General features: G+C 36.6%; 2 protein-coding genes across 5 annotated transcripts; both read left to right on the top strand.

The window, feature by feature from the left end:
• Positions 1 to 267: 267 nt before the first annotated feature.
• On the top strand, positions 268 to 8,093 carry LOC110445842 (mediator of RNA polymerase II transcription subunit 19-like). Of its 3 annotated transcripts, none has more exons than XR_002462400.1 (7): positions 268 to 497; positions 2,203 to 2,359; positions 3,074 to 3,173; positions 4,808 to 4,907; positions 5,350 to 5,460; positions 6,395 to 6,522; positions 6,732 to 8,093. XR_002462400.1 is itself a non-coding variant. In XM_021490655.1 (6 exons), exons 1-6 carry the CDS (start codon positions 305 to 307, stop codon positions 6,406 to 6,408), a joined length of 675 nt encoding a protein of 224 aa, XP_021346330.1. In that variant the 5' UTR covers positions 268 to 304; the 3' UTR covers positions 6,409 to 8,093. The 3 variants fall into 3 exon arrangements, 1 of the variants encoding a protein (XP_021346330.1); XR_002462399.1 differs by having other exon boundaries at positions 6,395 to 6,647; XM_021490655.1 differs by having other exon boundaries at positions 6,395 to 8,093.
• Positions 8,094 to 13,007: 4,914 nt separating this feature from the next.
• Positions 13,008 to 20,380, top strand: LOC110445841 (transport and Golgi organization 2 homolog). Of its 2 annotated transcripts, none has more exons than XM_021490654.1 (8): positions 13,008 to 13,092; positions 15,696 to 15,922; positions 16,540 to 16,656; positions 17,057 to 17,174; positions 18,698 to 18,762; positions 19,440 to 19,596; positions 19,727 to 19,843; positions 20,149 to 20,380. In XM_021490654.1, exons 2-8 carry the CDS (start codon positions 15,781 to 15,783, stop codon positions 20,288 to 20,290), a joined length of 858 nt encoding a protein of 285 aa, XP_021346329.1. In that variant the 5' UTR covers positions 13,008 to 13,092; positions 15,696 to 15,780; the 3' UTR covers positions 20,291 to 20,380. The 2 variants fall into 2 exon arrangements, with proteins under 2 accessions (XP_021346329.1, XP_021346328.1); XM_021490653.1 differs by having other exon boundaries at positions 18,677 to 18,762.
• The last annotated feature ends 3,667 nt before the right edge of the window (positions 20,381 to 24,047 follow it).

Raw genomic sequence — 24,047 nt, 5'->3', positions numbered from 1 at the left:
ATGACGTCGCTCCTCCAATCAGGGCTGGGAATTAGTACCAGCACGATGTATACCAGTTATATAATAAGAGCGAATATCCACTATTTATATCGCAATTGACCGAAATATTTTTGAGAGAAAATGTTTCTGTTTTTCAATGGTAAGCATGTGTAATACGTTATTTACGTCAGAGTGATCGCCTAATAAGTGGCTATTTAGATATATTCCACGGGGCTCGTATCCATAATTTTCATCCAACATGCAAATTTATTTTTAACCAATGAAATCACGGGACCGCTTTTGCTGCAGAAAACAATATGGCATCATGATGAATGAACCCATTCGCCGACCAGATCAAATATCTCCGAAGTCGAGTCCCCGGGGGTCACGTTCACCAGCCTACCCCCGGGCAGACTCATCAGGAACCCTCAGAACAACCATAAGTCTAGGACGTGTGCCGACGGTCATACATTCTGGACCGTTCTATCTGGTGAAAGACATGGGGTCTGGAACGGCCAGTGAGTTTGTTAGATCTGTCATCTACTCCTATAACATAAGAGGCCGCTGGTCGGCTTTTTTTGCTATCGGATATGATGTCAAGAGTATCTCGCCGTCCTGTCTGCTTCGATTTCTGTTGTAAATGCAAAAACAATACGGGATTTAGCCCGAGTTTCCTCTAGCTCTAACACAGACTTTGACATACAGACTCGTCAAAATGTCTAAGTCTGGTGTTAGAGGAAACTCGGGCTATAAATGATTTTGAAGATTATTAATGACTTATCATCATACATAATAAGTATCACATTGCATGCAAATACCAATGCGAAGTATCACCGGACCCGGCTCTTATATTTGCTGTCTTGATGTAAACAGTCAGTGATAGAATCAAAACATTGACCTGAACACCCTATATTTTGTAGTTGTCTTACTCTTAATTAACAGCTCACAAACCCCTCTGACATTTAATATAATTGGTAAATGGATGAAAAACTCAGCCCTGATTTTCCCCCCAGATATCCTACATGATACATTCAAATAGTTTCTGAGTTCTAACAGCAGTAGAAGAAATGATTCCAAACTCAGAAATTTGTTATTTTGTCAAAAAAAAAAAAAAAAAAAGTACATGTACATGCCAGGATAACCTGAGCTACCTCTAACGTTAGCCCAGACTAACACATTTTCACAGGTAGATGTCTGGTGTGGGGCAAGAGTAATACTGTATGAAAATGTGGAATTCTCTGACACCATTTGGTATTGGAGAGTTTTACTGTGCTGACAACAAAAATCTACTTTAATACAACACATACAATGTACCTCACATAATACTTATATTGATGAATTGGTTATATATTGATTCAAATCCACCCTTATTATCACCAACAGCTGCTTCATTCCATCAGAAGAGCCCTTGGTTTTCAATCGTATCAAATTTCCCACCTGAGCAAAGCAGTTTTGTAGGTCATTTGAGTGACTATAGCTATTACTCAACAAAAGAGGCGATCTGGAAATCTTCTAAACAAGAACAATATATTCTGTTTTTGGTCTTGATCAATACTGTTTGTTGATAAGCCCTCCCATAATCTACATTAACAAAATGGTGTCACTCAGGTGGAAACCGGGACTCTACTGATGGAATTTAGCAGCTGTAGCAATTGGTGATAATAAGGGCAGATTTTAAGCAACAGATAACCAATTTATCGATACATGTGAGGTATATATGTGTTGTGTTCTTGTGTTGTGTCATATATAGTAGATTTTTGTTGTCAGCACCTCGAAACTCTCCAATACCAAACGATATAGGGAGAATTCCACATTTTAATAGAGAAGTGCACTCTATCCCCACACCATAAAAACCAGAAACAAAAGGTTAAAATGTGGAAAAGATGTCAAAATATATCAATAGCAAACAAATTGGTTGTATATATCTTATTATAGAGATCAATTGAATGTCAATAATCATATATTGATAATGATTGCAAAGTATGTCAAATAAACGTTTCATAGAGGGTACATTATAAATCTGTCAAGTATTTGTCTGAAATCAGCACATTCAATCATATTTTCTTTTAGTGTTTGACTCTAAATGGTTAATCACATCATCCATCACAATAAGGTTGGTCTTTGTTATTTAAAATGGAAATCTGAAGGTTTTCATCAACAAATATGCAAATATCCCCATTAAGTGCAAATAATGAGCATACATTTTCATCTATTAACAAACAGATCCTTCAGAGATGACGGGAAGTAACAACCTCATCATCCATTATGATCTGGAACATTCCTACAGCAAGTTCTGTAAGAAGGAGGGTAAAGAAGAACTCAGTGCATTCCTGCCAAATCTTCCTGGCTATATAGACGCTCCTGGTATCAATGATAACAGGTATCTATTGCAATGGTAGTGGGACATGACTCTGAAAACTATAATTAAAAATATACAGCATAATCTCTAAGTGTGGCCAGTATACTTAGAAAAGGATGATGTACATGTTTATATTATAAGGTACACAAAATTGTGTTGCCTGGACATGTAAATTCCACTAATTGTTACTTTGCTGCATGCCACAATTTGAATTATACCATGTTTTCCTAAACACAATTTTCTCTCTATAAATAGCATATATCATTAGTTAATATAATAATATCATGTGATTTGACATTAAGTTCTATATCATATTCCTTCCCCAGTTGCCCAAAATATCACATGTGAAAACCATTCTTTTATAGACCGAAACATTGGAAAACAAGGGAGATAACTTGTTTTGTAATTGCATGTCCATAAGTTCATTTGGTAGTCATCACCTATGGAGAGTTTTTAGCCCAAAATCATCTGAATATTTTTAGCCCACAATCATCAAAAGTAGGTTTGATGCAAGTTTGGTAGAATCTAAATAGAAGCTTTGTGGTAATGATAATCTTCATGATCACAACACTGTGGCCCTGGTAGTCATACATCTGCATCAATTGCATGCTTGCATTGGCTGACATTAACTTCCCATCAAGTAATCTGATAAATCAAAACAAAATGATTGGATTGTGTAAGTTGTTATGGAAAGGCGATTGTTAACCAATGAAAGCATTCTTTTCTATTTTGCAGTTCTCTCAGGTCACTTATAGATAAACCGCCCATTACCGGAAAGGAACTAAACCCCTTGTCCAACAGTTCTCTGACAGGTTTCCGTCTCCACCCTGGACCGGTATGTATCACAAAGTTTTTCTTACTAGAACTGACTCGTAACATAAACCAAATTGACAATCAAAGCAATCATTTTATAAGTTGCAGATAACTTTACCTCTGATTAGGGGGTAGGCCATGAGGAGGTATCCTGCTATCTTTAAATCATTAGTTAATTTCTTCAATAATACTGATGAGAAAGGGGTAGACAATGTCAAGGTCACAATAATCTATTTTTGGTTCCATAGAATAAGTTTATTCCCCCTTTGACAATCATTGCGTTTTAATAAAGAGTTTATTTGGGATCGCAGGTTTAGTCTCAAAAGGACATTGTTAAATGAAAAGTGAATTGGTTGTGATTTGTTACTTTAGTGTTCCATCATTTGTTAAGCTCACCTTTATTTTTAGAAATCTTCACAATTTTATCAAGCATCTCACAGAATGAATTTGTTATTTTCTTGTATATTTACCAGTACCAGACCTAGTCTCCCACCAGCAATATAATATATGGGGTGATAAAACCTCCATGTATCAATCCATCCTCGATACTCTAGGGGTTACGCTCACATTTGCTCTCTGCGACCATGGAATATGTCATAGCAAAACTGAAGGCACAATGATAGCTGTTTGATTGGACTCGGGTAAAAAAAAACACCTGACCAATCCCTTGGCTGATACCTGTCCTTTGAAGACTACAAAGGAGAGACGCCCGACTTCGAAGCCTGTAAATTTTTACCGTTACGTGACCGCGAGATTCTTTTGATGTATATCAAAGGATCGAACTAGTATTCTTGTCTCTTCAACAATGTGGCGCACACTGAGCCTTCTTCAACTTTGCTATGACATATTCCAGGGGTGTATAGAGCGAAAGTGAGCATAAAGTTATCGAGGATGGTATCAATCTGTCCAGAGTATATCTCAATAATTCAGTCACCTACAATAGAAAAATGTACATGTCTACCTTTTTGGATGGCAGAATTTTGCTTACTGAACTGGGTATTGTGCCACACTGTATATAACGTTATGGCCCTTTGATCCTTTTTATAGCAAATCTCTACTGGCCTTGTTTGAGTTTGCAATTTGGATATTTAAAGTCATTCCTCCTCGTAATAGTGTTTTTCCAATAACTAAAAAAAAACGGTATTTAATACAAAGATTTATTGCAAACAGATTGTGATCATCAATAATGAAAAAATGTTTAAGTACAAATTCGTTAAAAATTTAGGTTCTGTGTCAAGGACATATTGCCTTTTCAATTAAATTATATATCCATTTTATATGCATTTTTACCAGAAGTCTTATTTCAAACACTGTTAAATATCTCAGCCTTACAAAGTAATAAACTATCTGTTAAATATCTGGGCCTTACAAAATAATAAACTTTCACTAGAAGTACTATTTCAAACACTGATATAACATGATAAAATCTTTGCTGATTAATATGAATTGATATTTGAATGTTTCAGGGTTTTTTTTTAATTGTCGTTTTAAATCATTCACAAACTGATTTCAAACAATTCTAATCTAACTGACATGTAGCAAAATAACTTTGATAGAAAAAGTATTTGATCTAGGAAACTTCATGAAAAAGAACTTTTGGCTTGTAAAATTTTCAAACTGTAAATTTATGTTAGCTCTTTTGAAATTTTCTCTTAGCTGCCAGAGCAATATAGGTTTATGAACCAGATGCCAAAGAAAAAGCCCAAACCAAAGCGGAAAAAGGATGAAAAAGCAAGTGCTTTACAGGACTATCCTGGTGAGTTATTATTGAAAGCGGTTTACGTTACATTGTATATGTATCTGAAATGTCTGGCCAAATCAACAGTTGTGTTTTCTGTTCCTTGGCAGGTATATAACTTTGACCCTGGAACACTTCATTCACTTGTAAATAATGAACAAAAATAATTCAGTGTTTTCACAAATTTTGCAAGCATAGTGCTGGTATTTTGCTTTCATCCTGAAATAGTTTTCATGGTAATGTCTTAATACAAGACAAGTCCTTTTGTTCAAACAATCCACGTGTCCTTCAAGGATAATGTGATCTAGGTAGTTATGAAATATATGTAATATTTCATTTCTGAGTACTAGACGCATCTCTGTTGTTTGGTTCTCTTAAATGGAAGTACATATATGTTTCTTTGGACAGAAGGAAATTCCTGTAAAAATCATTTATCTTATACTGGATAATCTTTTTACAGATAATCCTGTAGAAGGTGGACATGATAAAAAGACCAAGAAACCAAAACATGATACGGAGAAACAAAAAAGAAAAAAGAAGAAAAAGAAAAAAGTGAAGGAAAAAGATGAAGGTGAGATTTTGTAACATAGGACTTAACTGTCTGCCATAACATCTAATAATGCTCCCAATATTTTGGTGAAGAAGATTTTCTGTGATTGAAATACCATATAGCTGGCAGTTTCACAGGGAGGATATGTTTATGATTTTATTGGTAATGGTCTAAATAACAAAATTTGGATGCATATAATATTCTGACAGAGGATAAAACCATCAGACCTGTATGTAATAAATTGAATATTTTTAAGGGAAAATAAAAGTTGCATAACATATTTACTGACACTGCAAAACACTTTTATTCTACCTGTATCTTGTGTACCGGTATATAAAAATTCAGTATAGTTCTCTGTGAAAATTTTAATTTGTGTATTCCAAAATCACAAATATTTGAAAAGGAAAATTTCCAATAATTTTGATTTCAAATTGACAGCAAATAGAACTGCATTATTTACCATCTATGCTTTCTGTTATTCAAAATTCTGCATTCAAAATGCCAACTATTCTGTAACTAATATAAAAAGATATATTGATGTGTAGGGGTACCTGGCATATTTATCCATTAACTGTAATAAGTATCAATAGTAAAACCTTATGTAGGGCTTTACTTCATGCATATACCCATTAATACGGTCTATAACAGAGGCAAGGATAATGATGTCATATTCACTTAATAGATATAGGTGACTCCAAGAAAAACCAAGGATAATAGTGTTAATACAATCTTTTGGTACACCAGAACATAAAACCAACTCTAAGATTAAGAAGTTGATAGACAGTAAACAGGTGTTTATAAATTGTTTTATTATTAATAAAAGATGAAATCAATAGTCTGTCAGGGACTATTGTGCTAATACATCAATTCATTTTGAATTATGGAAATGTTCATCCGAATATAAAAAAAAAATGTACAAAACTTTCCTAATTTGACTTATTTGTGCCTATTTCAGAGTCCCAGTCCTGAATATGTAGTGGTGTCAGTAGAGTGGTGTATAAAAGTGCAATATGTGTAGTCATGGAGTCTACAACCCTGTCAGAGCTGTCCTAGTCACGTGACTGACAATGGACTTAAACTGGAGTGACAGCCTGATCATGTGACTGACAATGGACTAAAACTTGAGTGACAGCCTGATCATTTGACTAATAATGGACTAAACTGGAGTGAGAGCCTGATCATGTGACTTACAATGGGCTAAAACTGGAGTGACAGCCTGATTATGTGACTTTCGATGGGCTAAAACTGGAGTGACGACCTGATCATGTGGCTGATAATGGACTAAAATTAAGGTGACAGCCTGATCATGTGACTGATAATGGACTAAAACTGGAGTGACAGCCTGATCATGTGACTTACAATGGGCTAAAACTGGAGTGACATCCTGATCATGTGACTGATAATGGACTAAAATTAAGGTGACAGCCTGATCATGTGACTGATAATGGACTAAAACTGGAGTGACAGCCTGATCCTGTGACTGATAATGGACTAAAACTAGGGTGACAGCCTGATCATGTGACTGATAATGGACTAAAACTAGGGTGACAGCCTGATCATGTGACTTACAATGGGCTAATACTGGAGTGACATCCTGATCATGTGACTGATAATGGACTAAAACTAGGGTGACAGCCTGATCATGTGACTGATAATGGACTAAAACTAGGGTGACAGCCTGATCATGTGACTGATAATGGACTAAAACTGGAGTGACGGCCAAGGCCTGTGACTAATTATAAACTACACTGGAATGACAGTTGGGTCATTGACTAACTCAACTAGTCTGGAGTGTTGCTTGATCATGTGATTGACTTCAGATTACCATGGAATGTCAGCCTTGTCGTGCGACTAACTTTTGACTACACTGAAATGTTGGCCAGTTCATGTGACTTTGGACTACACTGGAATGTCAGCCTGTTCATGTGACTTTGGACTACACTGGAATGTCAGCCTTGTCATGTGACTTTGGACTACACTGGAATGTCAGCCTTGTCATGTGACTTTGGACTACACTGGAATGTCAGCCTTGCCATTTGACTACAATGTAATTGCCAATGTTAGCCTGGTTTGGTGACTCGCTTTGTACTTGACCTTGCAAGACTTTAGTAGTCAACAGTTAAGTACCGGTGCTTGTTTGGACAGTTGTTATAATGTCACCGCGCTCGATTTGTTATCCTGCTGCAGTGTCTCATGGAGATTGTATGTAATAGCCTACAGCTATCTCAGTGATTACAAACATCATCAGATACTTGGAGATGTCACAAGGTATTATTTACTGTCTCGGATAGAAACTTCTATACAAATGTGATGTAATCAGTTTTGGAAAATTTCTCATCAAGTAAATATTTTCTTAGTATGAATGTTTTTGCTACTTCGGGACAGTATTTTCATGTGCGAATGTGTTTTATATTTACATCACACCTGAGCAATTGATTGAGATCTAGAACAATACCGCAACATGAACGGTTTAAAGAGACAGATATCCGCAACAATGACATGACCAGCTCCACGGTGTGGTAAAGTGGAGGCAATAACTAGTTAATGTTAACTTATCATTACAGATGTGTTACAGATATTACGTCTTCAAACGGTTACGTGCTAATGATAAATTTCTCTTTGATTTTTTTATGTAATAAAGGTGAAATGTGAAATCATAACTGTTGTTGTTTTTTTAATTGATGCCATCTACTCATTCTGAAAGTACAACAATTCATATACTATATATAATGTATTATGTTCTCATTGTACGGTAGATATATGAACATTTAAAAAAAAATCGGGAGACATGTAAAGCATAAGTGCTTTCATGATCAATCTTCTGAAAATTGATGAAGAATGTGCTAATGCTTAACAGATATAAATGTTTATGATTTTACCTCACCTGGCCCGAAGGTTATAAGCTTTTGATGTGGTTTGTCGTCCGTATGAATAACCAATATGCCCAGGATGATGAAATTTTGCCAATAACATGCTGGAATGAAGGGGTACCAAGTTTGTTCAAGTGAATGACCTTGACTTATATTCAAGGTCACGGGTAACAATTATCTTCAAACACTTCCCAACAACTTCTTCTGAATATCCAAAAGGCTAAGGATGATGACATTTTGCCGGTAACATGCTTGAATAAAGAGCTACCAAGTTTGTTCATATGAATGACCTTGACTCGTATTCAAGGTCACAAGGATCAATTGTCTTACAAAACATATATATACAAGTTATAAATAACAAAAGGGCCAAGGATAATGATATTTGGCCAGTAATATGCTGGGATGACAGCTAACTTTATTGTTCATCTATGTTTCAGACATTCATCTATAATCAAGGTCAATTGTCTTAAAAAACCCAAAAAACTTCTTATGAAAAACCAAAAGGACCAGGTTGATGATATTTGGTCAGTAGCATGCAGGGATGATGTGGACCTATGTTTGTTTGAATTATTTAATAAACTTTTATTCAAGATCATATCGGTCAATTATGTAAGTGGTAAAAAACTTCAAATGACTTAAAATAAAAATACAAAATGACTAGAATGATGATGTTTGGCCAGTATCATGTTGGGATGAAGGGCTACCAAGTTTGTTCAAATGAATGACCTCCACCATATTCATGGTCATAAAGGGGTCACTTGTCTTATAAACAACAATTTTAAACAACTTAAAACTGAATAACCAAAAGGCCAAGGATGATTACATACAGCCAGTTACATGCTCAGATAATAGCTACATTTTTTTTCTTCTTATGAATGACCATAATCAAGGTCACAGGAGTAAATTGGTTGAACACTTCTAATTTCTAAATACCCAAAATGCATAGGGGGTAATATTTTGCCAGATGAAGAGTTTTCAAGTTTGTTCATGTGAATGACCTTGAACCACTTTCAAGGTCACATGTTCAAATGTTTATAATCATTTAAATGACCTCATCTCAATATTTGGCAAGTTGCATGCTGAGATGAAGTTTGTTCAACTTAATGACATTGTTAAGATTTTCAAGGTCACAGGGGTCAAATGCATTGAAATCTTAACAGATTCTTTTTAATTTGTTTGACTTAGATTCATAGATACTGATTTTTGCCTGTAGCTTTATTTTAGTCACTTTTTAAGATTACAAGTATGAGATTACTAACAAGTGAACAACACTACAGGCCCTTGGGCCTCTTGTTAAATTTTCATATTCATAACTTAAAAAGATAACAACTGTAAATCACAAACTTTTGCATGAATTTTAGTGGGTTTTTTTTTAGAATGATTGAATTTGCATGTAAGAGGATAAAAGCTACTTCGATATTCATATTTATTATGAAATAAATATTGAACTTAAAAATCATAATTGATCATCATAAGCTGTTTTTTTTGGTTTATCCCATAACACATACATACATTTGTTCCGGAGCTAAACCCATAAACAATGGTCATTTTCAGCATCTCATTAAGAACCATAAAGCCAAAAGTCATTCGACCAGGAGGTAGATTGGACCAAGGGATGTCAAAAATGTTCAAATTAATTCCTTAATGATTAAGTAGCTGAAATGGAGGGCTAACAGTTGATCAAGTAAATGACCTTCATCTTCATTCAATGCCACGTACAGGTATCAAGTATGCTATACATTTAAATAACCTCAGTTCTAGAAAACCCAGTGTAACCATATTGAAACATTTGGTAGCTTGTCCTTGAGTTGGAGAGCTAATTAAATTGTTAAAATCAATGATAAGGGAGGGGTCAAATATGTCGGAAAATCTTTACCTAAAGGTTTGTGGTAAGTAGGTATCTGGGATTTAGGGCCATCAGAGTTGTTAAAATACATTACATTAACCTTCATTCAAGGTAAAAAGATCAAGTATGGCTTCTCGGTTTAAGAAGAGCTTGCATATTATATGACGTGAAGGTAGGTAGCTGGGATGGAAGGCTATATCAAAGTTGTTCAAATAATATTGACCATTGTGGCACAATAAATATATGTTTAGATATAATTAATTGCTAATATGCTTTAAGAGTACATCATGCCTCCTGTAAAATGTAACCTACTTTAAAATATATGCCCCACATCCCATAATATATTCACCATGAAATGTATGCTCTATTTGAATTCGACCCAACTGTACTGATCACATCACTGCACGAGTACTGGAGTGGGTCATGGAAATAAAATGAGGAGACATGAAAGGAATGCATTAGAGCATAGCTACATCAGTAACAGTAAACTCGACTCAGCTATTTCTAAATAGCTGGGTCCCCGTGACGCACACCATAGAAACCACAAACGATGGTGACAATAATTACTCGTATTTCGTATTTCGCTAACATATCAGCAGCGAAACACTCATTTGAATATCTTTCATAATGTGTACCTATACGAGTCCTGAGGTGAGTACAAGTTTGTCTAAACGAGTGATCCTGAGGCGAGTACAAGTTTGTCTAAACGAGTCCTGAGGTGAGTACAAATTTGTCTATACGAGTCCTGAGGTAAGTATAAGTTTGTCTATACGAGTCCTGAGGTGAATACATGTAAGTCTATATGTGTCATGAGGTAATTTTTTAAGAACTAGTTTGTCTGTTTGTATGTGACAGACGATCTTTTACCTTCCTTCACGTGACGGGCGTACACGTTTGAGATGTTACCTTCAAATATGTGAGGATCGATATATAGGCTATTACCTGCCTATGTGACGGACGTACACGTTTGAGATATTTTTCTACACGTGACGGACGTACAATTTTGAGATATTAACTGCCTATGTAACGTATACGTACGATATATTACCTTCCTGCATGCTACGAACGTAGAAGTTGAGACATAACCTGGATATATATATGTGACGGACGTACACGTTTGAGATACTTTCCTTCACGTGACGATACAAGTTTGAGATATTAACTGCCTATGTAACGGACGATATATTACCTTCCTAATGGAACGGACGTAGACGTTTGAGATATTACCTGCCTTCGTGACGGATGTACAAGTTTGAGATATTAACTGCCTTCGTGACGAACGTTCAAGTTTGAAATACTACCTGGCTCCGTGACGGGCGTACAGGTTTGAGATGCTACCTGGCTCCGTGACGGGCGTACAGGTTTGAGATGCTACCTGGCTCCGTGACGGGCGTACAGGTTTGAGATGCTACCTGGCTCCGTGACGGGCGTACAGGTTTGAGATGCTACCTGGCTCCGTGACGGGCGTACAGGTTTGAGATGCTACCTGGCTCCGTGACGGGCGTACAGGTTTGAGATGCTACCTGGCTCCGTGACGGGCGTACAGGTTTGAGATGCTACCTGGCTATGTGACGGACATACAGGTTTAAGATATTATTTTCGAACAAAATAGTGCGCAACAATGCTAACAGTTGTCTGTTTGTTTGTCTGTCAAAAAGGTAGGAAATAGCTTAAACTTGTGCGTGAACTTTAGATAAAGCCACTCTTTCAGTCGCCCATTTGCTCTTAACTTATATACTGAAATGAATTCCTCTTTGGGCATATGATGCAGACGTAGTATTACTTTTTAACTAATCGTACCTTTCTCAGATGTTCAAAGGATTTCGGTGCTAATATTGAGACCTATATGTCAGAATGTCGTTGGTGTGCGTTTCACTTTAAAAGATAGTTGGTATGGGTTTCTGTTTTGAGAGGTATTTGGTATTTATGGTTTCCGGTTTGACAAGTCGTTGGTAAAGTTTACTGTTTTGCGAGGTCGGTGGTACGGTTTACCGTTTTGAGAGGTCAGTGGTACGGTTTACTGTTTTGAAAGGTTGCTTGTATTGGTTCCTGTTTTAAGAGGTCGGTGGTACAGTTTACCGTTTTGAGAGGTCGGTGGTAAGGTTTACCGTTTTGAGAGGTCGGTGGTACGGTTTACTTTTTTGAGAGGTCGTTTGTATTGGTTCCTTTTATGAGAGGTCGGTGGTAAGATTTACTGTTTTTAGAGGTCGGTGGTAAGATTTACTGTTTTGAGAGGTCGGTGGTAAGATTTACTGTTTTGAGAGGTCGTTTGTCGTTTTAAAAATAGTTACGATTCAATTAAAGATAGGTTCAAATATGAAGAATTAAACGTCAATTGAATTGAACCTATCTCCAATTATTTGAATATATGTTAATTTGGCGTTAGAGCAAGTCTATGGAATGCCCAATTAATATATATATTCAATTAATTGTACCTTTTTCAAATAATTGAAGATATGTACAATTAATTGAAGATAGGTGCAATTCCATTGAAGATATATAGGTCCAATTTAATTAAAGATCGGACAAATTCAATTGAGGATATGTTGTATTTATACCTAGCAGGTTCAGTTCATTTGTTTTAATTCATTAATTCTGTCTTTAATTTTTTAAAGATAGGTTCAATTAATTAAATACAAGGGATTGTACTATTAATTATCAGATTCCCGCGTTTTGAGTTCCCATTCGTGATGAAGTACAATTTAAGTCTTTTAATGTTAAATAATATAGTCGTAGCTAAATTACATTATCCGAAATTTCTGTGCGAGTCGCATCGTAATGAGATTTCCCGCGTTTTCTTCGGATCTATTTTAAGATCCACTCTACTTTCACTTTGCTTCTCGTCTTGATCTATGAGACGTTTGGATAAACATGGAGTGACTGAGAACTTTGACCCACAATTGCCTGTGGACCCACGATGTAACAGCGAATATGTTGGTCAGTTCTATCTATCATCACAAGATTGATATGTGATATTTAACAAATTACTGTCATAGATTGATTACAACCCTGTACAAGATTATGGTCTGTTCGGACCAATCGGTTCGTGAAGCTTGCTTGAAGGATATCGATGTAGCTTTTATTAGTACTAGGGTAAAGCCATATGGATCTGTACTGTAAATGTTAATGCAGGCCTTGAAAATCTTTGCCAAATCTAGCTCAAGTTTCCTCTGGCCCTGACATTAGACTTAAACATTTTGACGGATAGATGTCTGGTGTCAGGGCACAGGGGCACGCAACTACTATTGATACTGATCTTGTTAGACTTTCAGTCGCTGGGTACGTTATATCATATAACAAACCCAGCGACTTAAAGTCTAACAAGATCAATATTTTTAGTAGGTGCTTGCCCCTGTGGTCATGCAGGGCCAGAGGTAACTCTGGCTATGCCAAAATGGCTTACAGTAGATAACAATGTCTAATTATCACTAAATCAGTTCCAATGTCACAAACTTACAACTCTGATCTAACCATTTGGAACAGGATAAACTAACACGGCCATGATGGAGATGACTGATCCCTGTCACTTGAGACAGAAATTTTAATTTGCTGTCTTGATGTTATAGTCTTTTCACATATGTGATAGACTAAGTATCAGATTCTTATGTTTTAGATAGGCTGTAAGGCACAACTATCATTACGTCATAACCATAACAGGTAATGATATCAATAAACTATTGCTGCTTATGAAGAGACCAATACTTCTTTGCAACCAGGATTGACGTCACTGGGGTCCCACTCCACCCCTCTTGATTTAGTCCTTTGGTAATGACTTGGAAACAGTTGAGATCCCGCTGTATAACCACTTAACTGCTTGGGCATGAGATTTGCACACTGATGTATGGCAGATTTTAATTATATATGGGATTACAATCGGCTACTCGCTTCACACTACAAGGAATTTCCCTTTTTTTTTAGCTCAGTGGTAAAGCATCCAACTAGGAAGGATCGTGGGTTCAATCCTCGGTGGAAGCACACTACTCTCTTTTGGTCTTTCCTATTACAAATGGTGGTTGACAGGGAGCTAGAACCTATGTTGTTCGAGGACAAACTAATTTAAGAAGGGAAGTGTAGCATTTTTAATTGTACATAGGATTATGGTTGCCTTCTAGCTACGAGCTAGTGGGAATGTCCCTTTCGCTCAGTGGTAGAGCATCTGACTAAGATCATGGGTTCAATCAACGATCATAAAGAATCCTATGTCCTTTTGACCTGAGGTTCAGATAACAAAAGAAACAGTTGAAGGATATTGTCCTTATTGGCCTCTTTTTGGAAACTTTGTTCTAAGCTTTGTCTACAGAGCAATATAGGTAATGGCTACAATTTGTTCTTTTCTCTATTCACTTGGTTAAAGAAGTCTTAATTCTTCTTAAAACAGTAACAGGAGAGGAAAAATGCATGTCCACGACCAGGTTGCTCTAACCAATTGAGCTTAACCTGGTCACAGGCAATTGACGTAGTCCAGTTCCGTTATATTCCTGTCTCCTTTTTATCCAACATCTTCATACTTGAAGACAGTGCTATAACCCAGGTTCGGATATTCCCTTCGCAATGGAAATACTTGAAACAATAGCCTGATTTTCATCATTTATCTGTCAAAATGTCGAAGTCTGGTGTCTGGGCCAGAGGAAACTCGGGCTATTGAAACAATGGTTGGTCACAGGCACCACTGTAATGTACTCCCTACTATGCCTTTATACCCATTGAATATCAGTTTCTGCTCTATTCCGATTGGACTTAAGCAGCCTGCTGGGTCAGTAAATGGGCCATTCCATGTCTTATGTAACAGAATTCCAGTCTTCCCAAGGTTTAGGTGATTTGTCTCTGTGGTTAAGATTGGCACTTCCTGCCATGAAATATTTTCTTATCTTGTGTGCACTATATTGTATATCGTTCATGTAGGTTCTACTTACTGTTGATAGGCTGTTTGAGAGTATTCCAGGAACCAGTTATGGCATTTAGAAGTCTTACTTTGAGCACCGGTATATTGTAACCAGGGTCACTTTCTTTACGTGCCTCCACTGGGATTAAAGCCAGACTACAGTCTATTCGTCCATTGCTCAACTGATTGAGCTAAGGGAAATTCTCTAAAGCCAAGTTGGTACAAAGCTGCTTGCTGGTTCATCGCTGTGACAAGTTGATCAAATTTCTCACTAATTCCTTTATTGTAATTTATAATTTCACCAAACAAATGATTGGGCTAGAGTAATCAGTGTAATTTTACATAACAATGTAAAAAAATATCATTGCACAAACAATATCACAGACAAAGGTTTGTTGTATTTAACATATAGTGTGTTATTGTGGGAGGCAACTGGATTGCCTGGAGAAACCCTGGCACATGGTTAGGAAGTTGACCTCTTTATGTCTGATCAGGAATTCAAACCCCAGCCATCTTGGTGAAAGGTGACTGTGCTATACATTATGCCAGCCCACCCAACTGATCTGTTACACATATATCTAGGCCAACTATATTAACTAATTGAACAATAAAGTCACTAGAGATCTGGTATTTGACAACATACTATTTTATTTTACAGATGATGAGCTGATAATGACCCCTGGAAAACAATTTTGACCTCTGACCTCTTTATGCCTTGACTCTGGTCGTCACGTCTAACAGTCATGTGCCTCTTGTATGTGTATGTGTGTGACAGTGCAGCTGACGGAGAATATAGGTTGATACTGGCCGACAACAGAGATGAATACTGGGACAGACCTACAAACCTGGCAGAGTTTTGGGGGCCCAGGGGAGAGTTCATCAGTGGTAAGTTAGGATAACTTGTATCTAGAGACAATGGTCTGTGTTACGGTGTCAGTGTACAGGTTGGTTACCTACATACAGTGTTCATATGTGATTCATGCCATATTTACAATGTGTTAGCGTTCATTAGATACTCTAGAGATCATAACTATTCCATTTTTGTGTTACATGTGTAATATGAGCAAGAAAATGCATGACCAGACTGGGGTTCGAACACGGGACCCTCCGAACTCTAGACAGACACTCTACCATTTGAGCTACCTTGTCCCCGATGATCAACCCAGTCACGTTCAGCTACATTCCTCCCTCCCTTTTCTAAGTCTTTGCCCCAAAGACACAACTATTTACAACCCAGGTTTGGGTATCCCCTTGTCAAGCATTTACCCTGTACATGAAACAAGGGTTGGTCACAGGCACCAAATGTAATATGGCCACCATGTGCATGGCCAGACCGGGGTTCAAACCTGAGACCCATCCAAACTCTAGACGGACGTGCTACCAATTCTCTTATCGCCAATGATAACCCAGTCCAGTTTCGCTACACATGTACTACCAATATTGAAATATATAAGCATCTGAGCTAAGGACTCTGAAATCTGATTGGTCTGGATATCTTACAGGTGTTGATATGGAGCCAGGAAGGGAAGGGGGTACCTGGCTCGGTGTGTCAAAGGCGGGGAGGATAGGAGTGCTTCTCAACATCCTGGACAAACTAGAAATGAACATGCGTGGCAGAGGTATTTATTTGTATAATTTATCACAATATTAATACGAAGATTATTTCATGGTTTTTCAATTTAGAAACGTATGTCTTTTGTTCACAATAAAATATAAAATATAATATCAAATATAATGAATGACCTTGATTAAAAAAAACCACTTTGTAACAACATAAACCATTTCTAGGTGATGTCCAAATTGACAGTATATTTGAATTTGGAATAGGCATGAAATGCTTATATAATTGTTTGATAACAGGACAGCCTACGTATACTGCAAGTATTAATTTGCATAAGACCTAACACGCTTCAAGTAATCAGAGATCTCCTCCTCCTCCTAACTTAACAATTACCTGTGCTGACAGTACATTTACCTGTGTTAATTTATACCTGCCCTACTGATGATAACATTTTCCAGGCGCACTAGTCACAGACTACCTGAAGGGAGAGCTAGATAATGACCAGTACATCTCACAAAAGATCCAGCCAATCCACGTAGAGTTTAACTGCTTTAACCTGATTCTCATGGACCTCAGGTAACTGTTGTAGTCAGCAGTTCTGATATACAGATTTAGTATGCATGGAGCAGTAAATACTGTGCTCCGGTCTGCATCTTGTTAGTGTATTCATAAAAAGATACACGGTTGCAATGGATACATTCCAATCTTACGATAATGTAATATGAGGTGGCACTTCTCCAAAAATAACGATATACATTATAAACAGAAATGATCAGCCACAGACCGACCCCTACTGACGAGATTGGGTGATATTTAGGTGGGGTTTTCACCTTTAGACACCAATCAGGAGGCAGTGCCTGTCACTTTTCACAGACTGACCCCTACTGACGAGATTGGGTGATATTTAGGTGGGGTTTTCACCTTAAGACACCAATCAGGAGGCAGTGCCTGTCACTTTTCTTCTGGTTTGTTTTGAGGGTTCAAATATCAGCACGTCAAAACAGAAATTGTTTCGTTAATTGATAATCATAAAAGGGAACCCTGGGTAGTATTTGCCAAAGAGGGTTAATGCTGCCTCTTGTCAGGTCACATGACCAATTGACCATGTGATGTACTGCACCGCACTGTGTGCTGGTGGCATATGAACCAGGTGATTCCGCTCTCTGCTGCTGTGATATATTGCGTTACAAGAATACATGATGATTGATGTAAAGATAAGTGTATTTTTGACATAGAGTATCTTATATATGTATTTTATACGACGGAACAGCATGTATCATGAATCAAGCTCCAGATTCTGCTCCTGCTGTTTAAAACAGTTCGTGAATAACTATTTCCCTTTGGACTATTTCCCTTTGGACTAGCAAGAGTTTGAGTCAGCTATTAAAGGCTTATTTTAGGCACTGATCACTAACTCTTAATGATTTTGATTAAATAGACTGAGGGGGAAAATGGACAAGGATTTGTTTATCTGATAAAGAGGTGAAGCAGGTGTTTGTTAATTTAGATGTTGTTTTTTATGTATTTTTGTTTTCAATTGTAACACGCTATAGAGTGATTTGCTAGAAATTTAATATAAAAAGACAATGATAATTATATAAAATCATATAATTTCAGTTTAGTATGAATCTTTGCTAAATTGTGTTTCACTTGTTTATGATGTACGTTAGTAACATGGGGTACAAGTGGTGATAATATATTTGTAATTTCCAGCATATTTCTGCATGAGGAACCTTATACTGACAGCCTTTACTGCTGTAATTGCTAGGTGTGATTTTAGTGTTAGTGGGAGTGGGACCTAATTAATATGTATTCAATATTCAACTTGGAATTGTTTGTTGTCGTACCAAGCAGTTTAGTACAAATATAATTTCTTTTTTCACTTTTCAATATTTTCATACATTTTAATACAAGTATGTATCAAAAAGATTAAAGTATACATGTATGTCACTTTGGCATGGGACAGACATATGGCAAGGGACAGACATATGGCATGGGACAGACATATATTATTTCACACCAGAGGTACTCTTTTAACCTTGTGAGGCGATGTAATTTATCACATCATTGCCTTACAGGTTCAACTTGTCTACTTGCAGATCTAACTCCACGCCTTTCACCTACTACAACAACAAAACCAATACAACAAAGTCTCTTCCCAACGGTAAGCTTACAGGTTGTGGAGTTCTACTGGTGACACCTCTGATACAACAAGTATTTTTCAGGCAATGTGTATTTTTAGAAAGTAGTTTCATTACAATTTATTGTCATTAGCTTACCAGCCTGAAGGGCACAATGTCAGTCATCCATCAGTCTGTCTGTCCATTCAGCTTCCTTCCTTTGGATGACCAACAGTCCAAGGGTCAGAATATCTAATCAATAGCATACTGGTATATAAATTGCTATCAGGTTCAAGATCACAGGGGTCAAATGTGAAAAACCATTTAAACAACTACTGAATGACCAAAAGGCCTATAGGGTCATTATGAATGTAGCATCAGCTGCATGCTGGAATGAAAAGCACTCGGGTTTGTTCTTGTGAATGACCTTGACCCTTTTTTAAGGTCATGAGGGTTAAATATCTGATACATGACCTTGTTTAACTTTGAAGATTGCATGAAAACATTTAATGACATTTAAGCCAGTACTGTTAGCTTGTTAGACTGTTTAGATAAATTTAACCTTGATCCACTTTGAAGTTAATGTTTTACAATAGCATTGATTAAAAGGTGAGCAATACAGGCCAAAAGACCGTTTTGTTTAAATAGATAACTCCCTTCCATTTGGATTATAAAGTAAAATAATATAACACAACTTTCTGACGAACTTGACTATTGGCAGGAGTGTATAGCTTTGACAACTCTACGGTGGATGAACCATGGCAGAAGTCTGTTCATGGCCGAGCGACCTTCACCAAGGCTGTCCACGAGCATGGCAGGAAAAGGGACAAGGACCAGCTAGTCAAGTCACTCCTCCAAGTCCTGTGCGACCCCACTCGGTCAGTACTGTCTTAATCTATCCTGAAGGTACTGATGAATGATCCCACTTAGAAATGTGATCTGCAATTCTAACGTTGGCATATTTCCAGTAATATAAAACTGATCATGTGACTGTTGTACTGTTGGCAGGTTTCCAGATGACAGCCAGTTACTGAAGCAAGCTCTCATATGCGATGTCCCAGAGGACATTCGCCTTGAGAGGAGTGCAGCGTTCGTGTGGTCCCCCTCGATCAGATATGGCACAAGGTTTGTGAAGCCTACATTGATATAGGTTTGGGAGAGTCATATAAGGAAAGTCTATCAAAGTTTTCCACCATTTCTTGCAGATTAATGACATCTTCTACTATGAAGAATTCTGATGATTATAACCTAAGGATTAACTCATCTGCCAATGAAATGACACAACTCTGTTGAGTGGCCACAGACATCTGGCTATATTTTCTCCCACCTCACTATATATATATATATATATATGCAAGATACACTTTGTTGTCCTATTTTGTATTTTCTATATGAAGAAACAATGAAAGTTCACTTGTTATTTGTTGTAGAACCAACACCATTGTACTTGTGGACAAGTTTGGAGAATGCGAGTATATCGAACGGACATTCAAAATTCCAGTCGATCCTGAAAACCTTGGCTGCCAAACAAAATCATACAAATTTCAGATGTGTTCTCAAAACAAACTTTAGTATTGACATATATATCTGCATGCCTAAACATGTTGGTATTTTTATCATTATTTCTTGTAAATTTCATACTGAAATTAAAATATTGTTTGATTTGCTATTTTTGTCTCAATTTTCTATGCTTCTGGATCTTAACGACATATTGCATATGAATGATGAAATATCAAATAAGAAGGAAAAGTTGACAAAAGCAGATTTTATTTTGTTCATTTACTGTTACATAGAGGCTTTAGAACATAATTATAAGCAGATCTACAAACCGGGGAAGGAGTGAAATCTATTCCAGCATCCATTTAGTAAAGTGTAGTATATATTAATTTGAAGGTTCGTTTTGAGTTAGAAAGCAGTTTTTTAATTATTCAGAGTATACAGATTATGATATACCATCATAGTAAATTAACCAGAATGTTACAGATTTTTACCATATTTTCATAGCACTAACAATAGTTTTTAGCTTTGCATGACCCAAAGGCCTGTGAAAGCATTTTCAATAGCACAGTGTTCATCATCCATCTGTTAAGGTTTTAGTCGATTCATACTTTTAAATGGCTACCTTTTCCACTGATTTCATCAGATAAATTTCAATTGGATCAAGAATAAATGTTCCTGTCATTGCCCCTACTTTGATTGTAGTTATTTATAATTCTTTGGGTCGATAAGAAATCTGTTTCCCTTTTTTTTTCAGAATACACCTTTCAATTGCATTGCATGTATTTATACAAGCCATATATGACTGCTCATTTACTTGAAACTATTGAGATTGTATTTAGAAGCATAATGTTTAAATCCAAACACAAAATTAATGATTGTGGACTAATTATAAGCATGCATTATTATAAAGGACAGATTTAGACTTTAGACTAGGACATTGTTTTTACTGCATAGTGGAATGAGCCTATTAGTATTACTAGGTGAAGATCCTACACAAGTTTGGGATACTACCTGTATTTCAGTGCAGGTCTGAGCTTAGTAGGGGAGATATTAAGATTAAATACTACACTATGTCTAGCTCTGCTGTGTGGAGCAAAGCAAGAAGTTTGCCTGAAAATGGGACACTTTCACTAAAGTTTTACCATTTTGAGTCAAATACTAGCATAGTGAAGAAAATGAGGAAGACTTTTTGTACATACATGTCATTGGGCTAAATTATTTAGTATCAATTGACAAGCAGAGCAAGGCAAAATATTTATCTATTTGTGACCAAATAAAAATGATTTGTTGTCAATTTGTTTTGGAGTAGGGGGCATGCCTGATGCACTTCAAAAGTTGACCATGTGCAATTTGAATTAACCCTTTCACCACCATAGACCATAATGGACTCGCCCAGATAAATGCAAGGTAGAGTCTACTAAAGTGACCTAGGGGTGAAAGGGTTAACACACAATACATGTATGATTACTTGCAGTGTCTGTCATTTAGATGGGCACATGTTTTATAATTGTGGTATTGTCTGTTATAACAGTTGTTTCCTGAAGATGTTAAGCTATATTTTTGTGTAATGTATGGTATCATGAACTGCATATATAGTCCTATTTATTGTATTGTGAATTACATATTGTCCTATGTATATGTATCACCTTATGTAATACATGACATGTAATATCCCCTTAGTTATGTATTGTTTGATTTATCATATTGTGAATCACATCTGGTGAAATGTATCATCATGATCTTAGCTAGTCACTTCCTCCGTTTACGAATACTTTATAATGTGACACATTTTTGTCTATTAGGGGGAACGTTCAGTTGTTGCTGTTGTTTCAGTGTTGTATATGAAATGAAAGTCACAGGATTTGTAACATTTAATGATGATGTAAGAATATACGGGTCCAACTTTCCAAAGTGCTTTTAACATAACATCCAGTGAACACAAATCTATCATCTTGTGTATTTTCATAAATATTGATAAATGTGACTCAAGTTGGTGTGTAGGATTCAATGTATGAGGGCATGAAACACAAACATATTTATAGTTTTAGATGATCTCGGTGATATTGATATTGTGGTATTATAAGACGATTAATTTGCATTTCATATTTTAATCAGATACAGATCCATTTCTGATTGATGATAAACCGTGGTTATGTGATCAGCCACACCCACTGCACTGAAGTGGGATGCTTGTGATGTATACTGACAAGAATGTGTCGAAATCTTGCCAATCTAAAGCTAAATTAGAGTTATACAATTATTGATACCAGGATGCTGTTGAAGTATCTAAAACTTCTTCATATCAGCAAACTGATTGAACAAGTGATCATCAGTTTGCTTTAGAGTGACATGCCATAGTAACATGTCAACAACGTTCACGAAGTCCGTTACTAATATTTATTACTAATGGTGTTACAATGGGGATAGATTATATACTGGCATCACCAGTATAGCCACTGAAAACGATGAATGGTCTCCTAAATAAAGCTTGAAGCAAGTGGGCCCTAAGTCAATAAAGTATATTTATAACTCTTTACTGGCCATAGCCATAGGTGAAACGTTTTTAATTCAATTGTAATATTTCAGGAATTCAGTATTTTTCAAAATATACCAGATGAAGGTTTGAGTTATTCTGTCATTCATCTTAAGCACAACTCAAATCATTCAGTTTTAATGTAAATGGAATATGTATAATTCCTATTTGAGGTATATGCTGATATATAACCTCATTCCACACTACGTACCTCAAAGCCATTAATTACACACTCGGGAAGATGTCTGTGCCTACCTCAATAGTATTTTTTAAATGTGACAAATTTGGTAAATTTTGTAAATCATTTTATAGTATTTTTCATATATATCTTTTAACACATCACAATAAATATTGAAATCAACAAATTTTGTTTTGTTTTGTGTTTAGCTCACCTGGCCCAAATAGCCAAATAACATTTCGCTGTGACCTGCTATTCCTTAGTCCTACCCTATAAACCATTTGGTATAAAATTTAAAGCTCAAGACTACTTTCGTTAGTCCCCGACCAGTTTGCACTCCGTCCGTCCGTCATGCGGTCCGTCCGAGATTTTGTCCAGGGCATGTCTTCTATACTATATCACCTGGAGTAACCAGATTTGGTGTACAAAGAAGAAGGTCACTGTGACCTATGCTTTCACCTTTGACCTTAACTTTTGAAAAAGTTTGTCCGGGACATATCTTCCATACTATTTCACATTGAGTAACCAGATTTGGTCTACAAGGACATCTTGGGATCTTGACCTTCGACCTTTACTTTTGAAAAAAGTTTGACATAAGTGTACTGTTTGTTAAATTTAAAATAATTGCCGAAGGGGGACTATGTATAGCCTTGTTTAAATCGGGACGAGAGTTACTGAGCACAGCGACTTTTGCAATACATGTGCTACATCAATGGCTGCATCACATAGTCATCGAGACTTGGACTTGGTTCCTTCATCTACCTAGTAGCCCACCATTGATATTATGTTGGTATATATTTTGGAAAGAGCTACACAATACGTTGTCATAACTTGTGCCGAATCCATTTGTTATATATATACTGTACACTTTTTAGGTCACCTGAGCTTTGCTCAAGTGACCTATTCCAATCGCTTTTCGTCCGTCGTCGTCCGTCGTCCGTCGTCCGTCGTGCGTCGTGCGTAAACTTTTACATTTTCAACTTCTTCTCAAGAACCAGTGGATGGATTTTTTTCAAACTTGGTCAGAATCATCCTTGGTAGATGAGGCTTCAAAATTGTAAAATTGGGATTCCTACCCCGACCCCTGGGGCCAGGGCGGGGCCCCAAAGGGAAAATTA

This window comes from Mizuhopecten yessoensis, unplaced genomic scaffold, assembly GCF_002113885.1.
Source record: "Mizuhopecten yessoensis strain PY_sf001 unplaced genomic scaffold, ASM211388v2 scaffold2383, whole genome shotgun sequence".
Lineage (NCBI taxonomy): Eukaryota > Metazoa > Mollusca > Bivalvia > Pectinida > Pectinidae > Mizuhopecten > Mizuhopecten yessoensis.
Note: the sequence above shows the minus strand (reverse complement) of the source record. Positions and strands in the feature narration are given on the sequence as shown.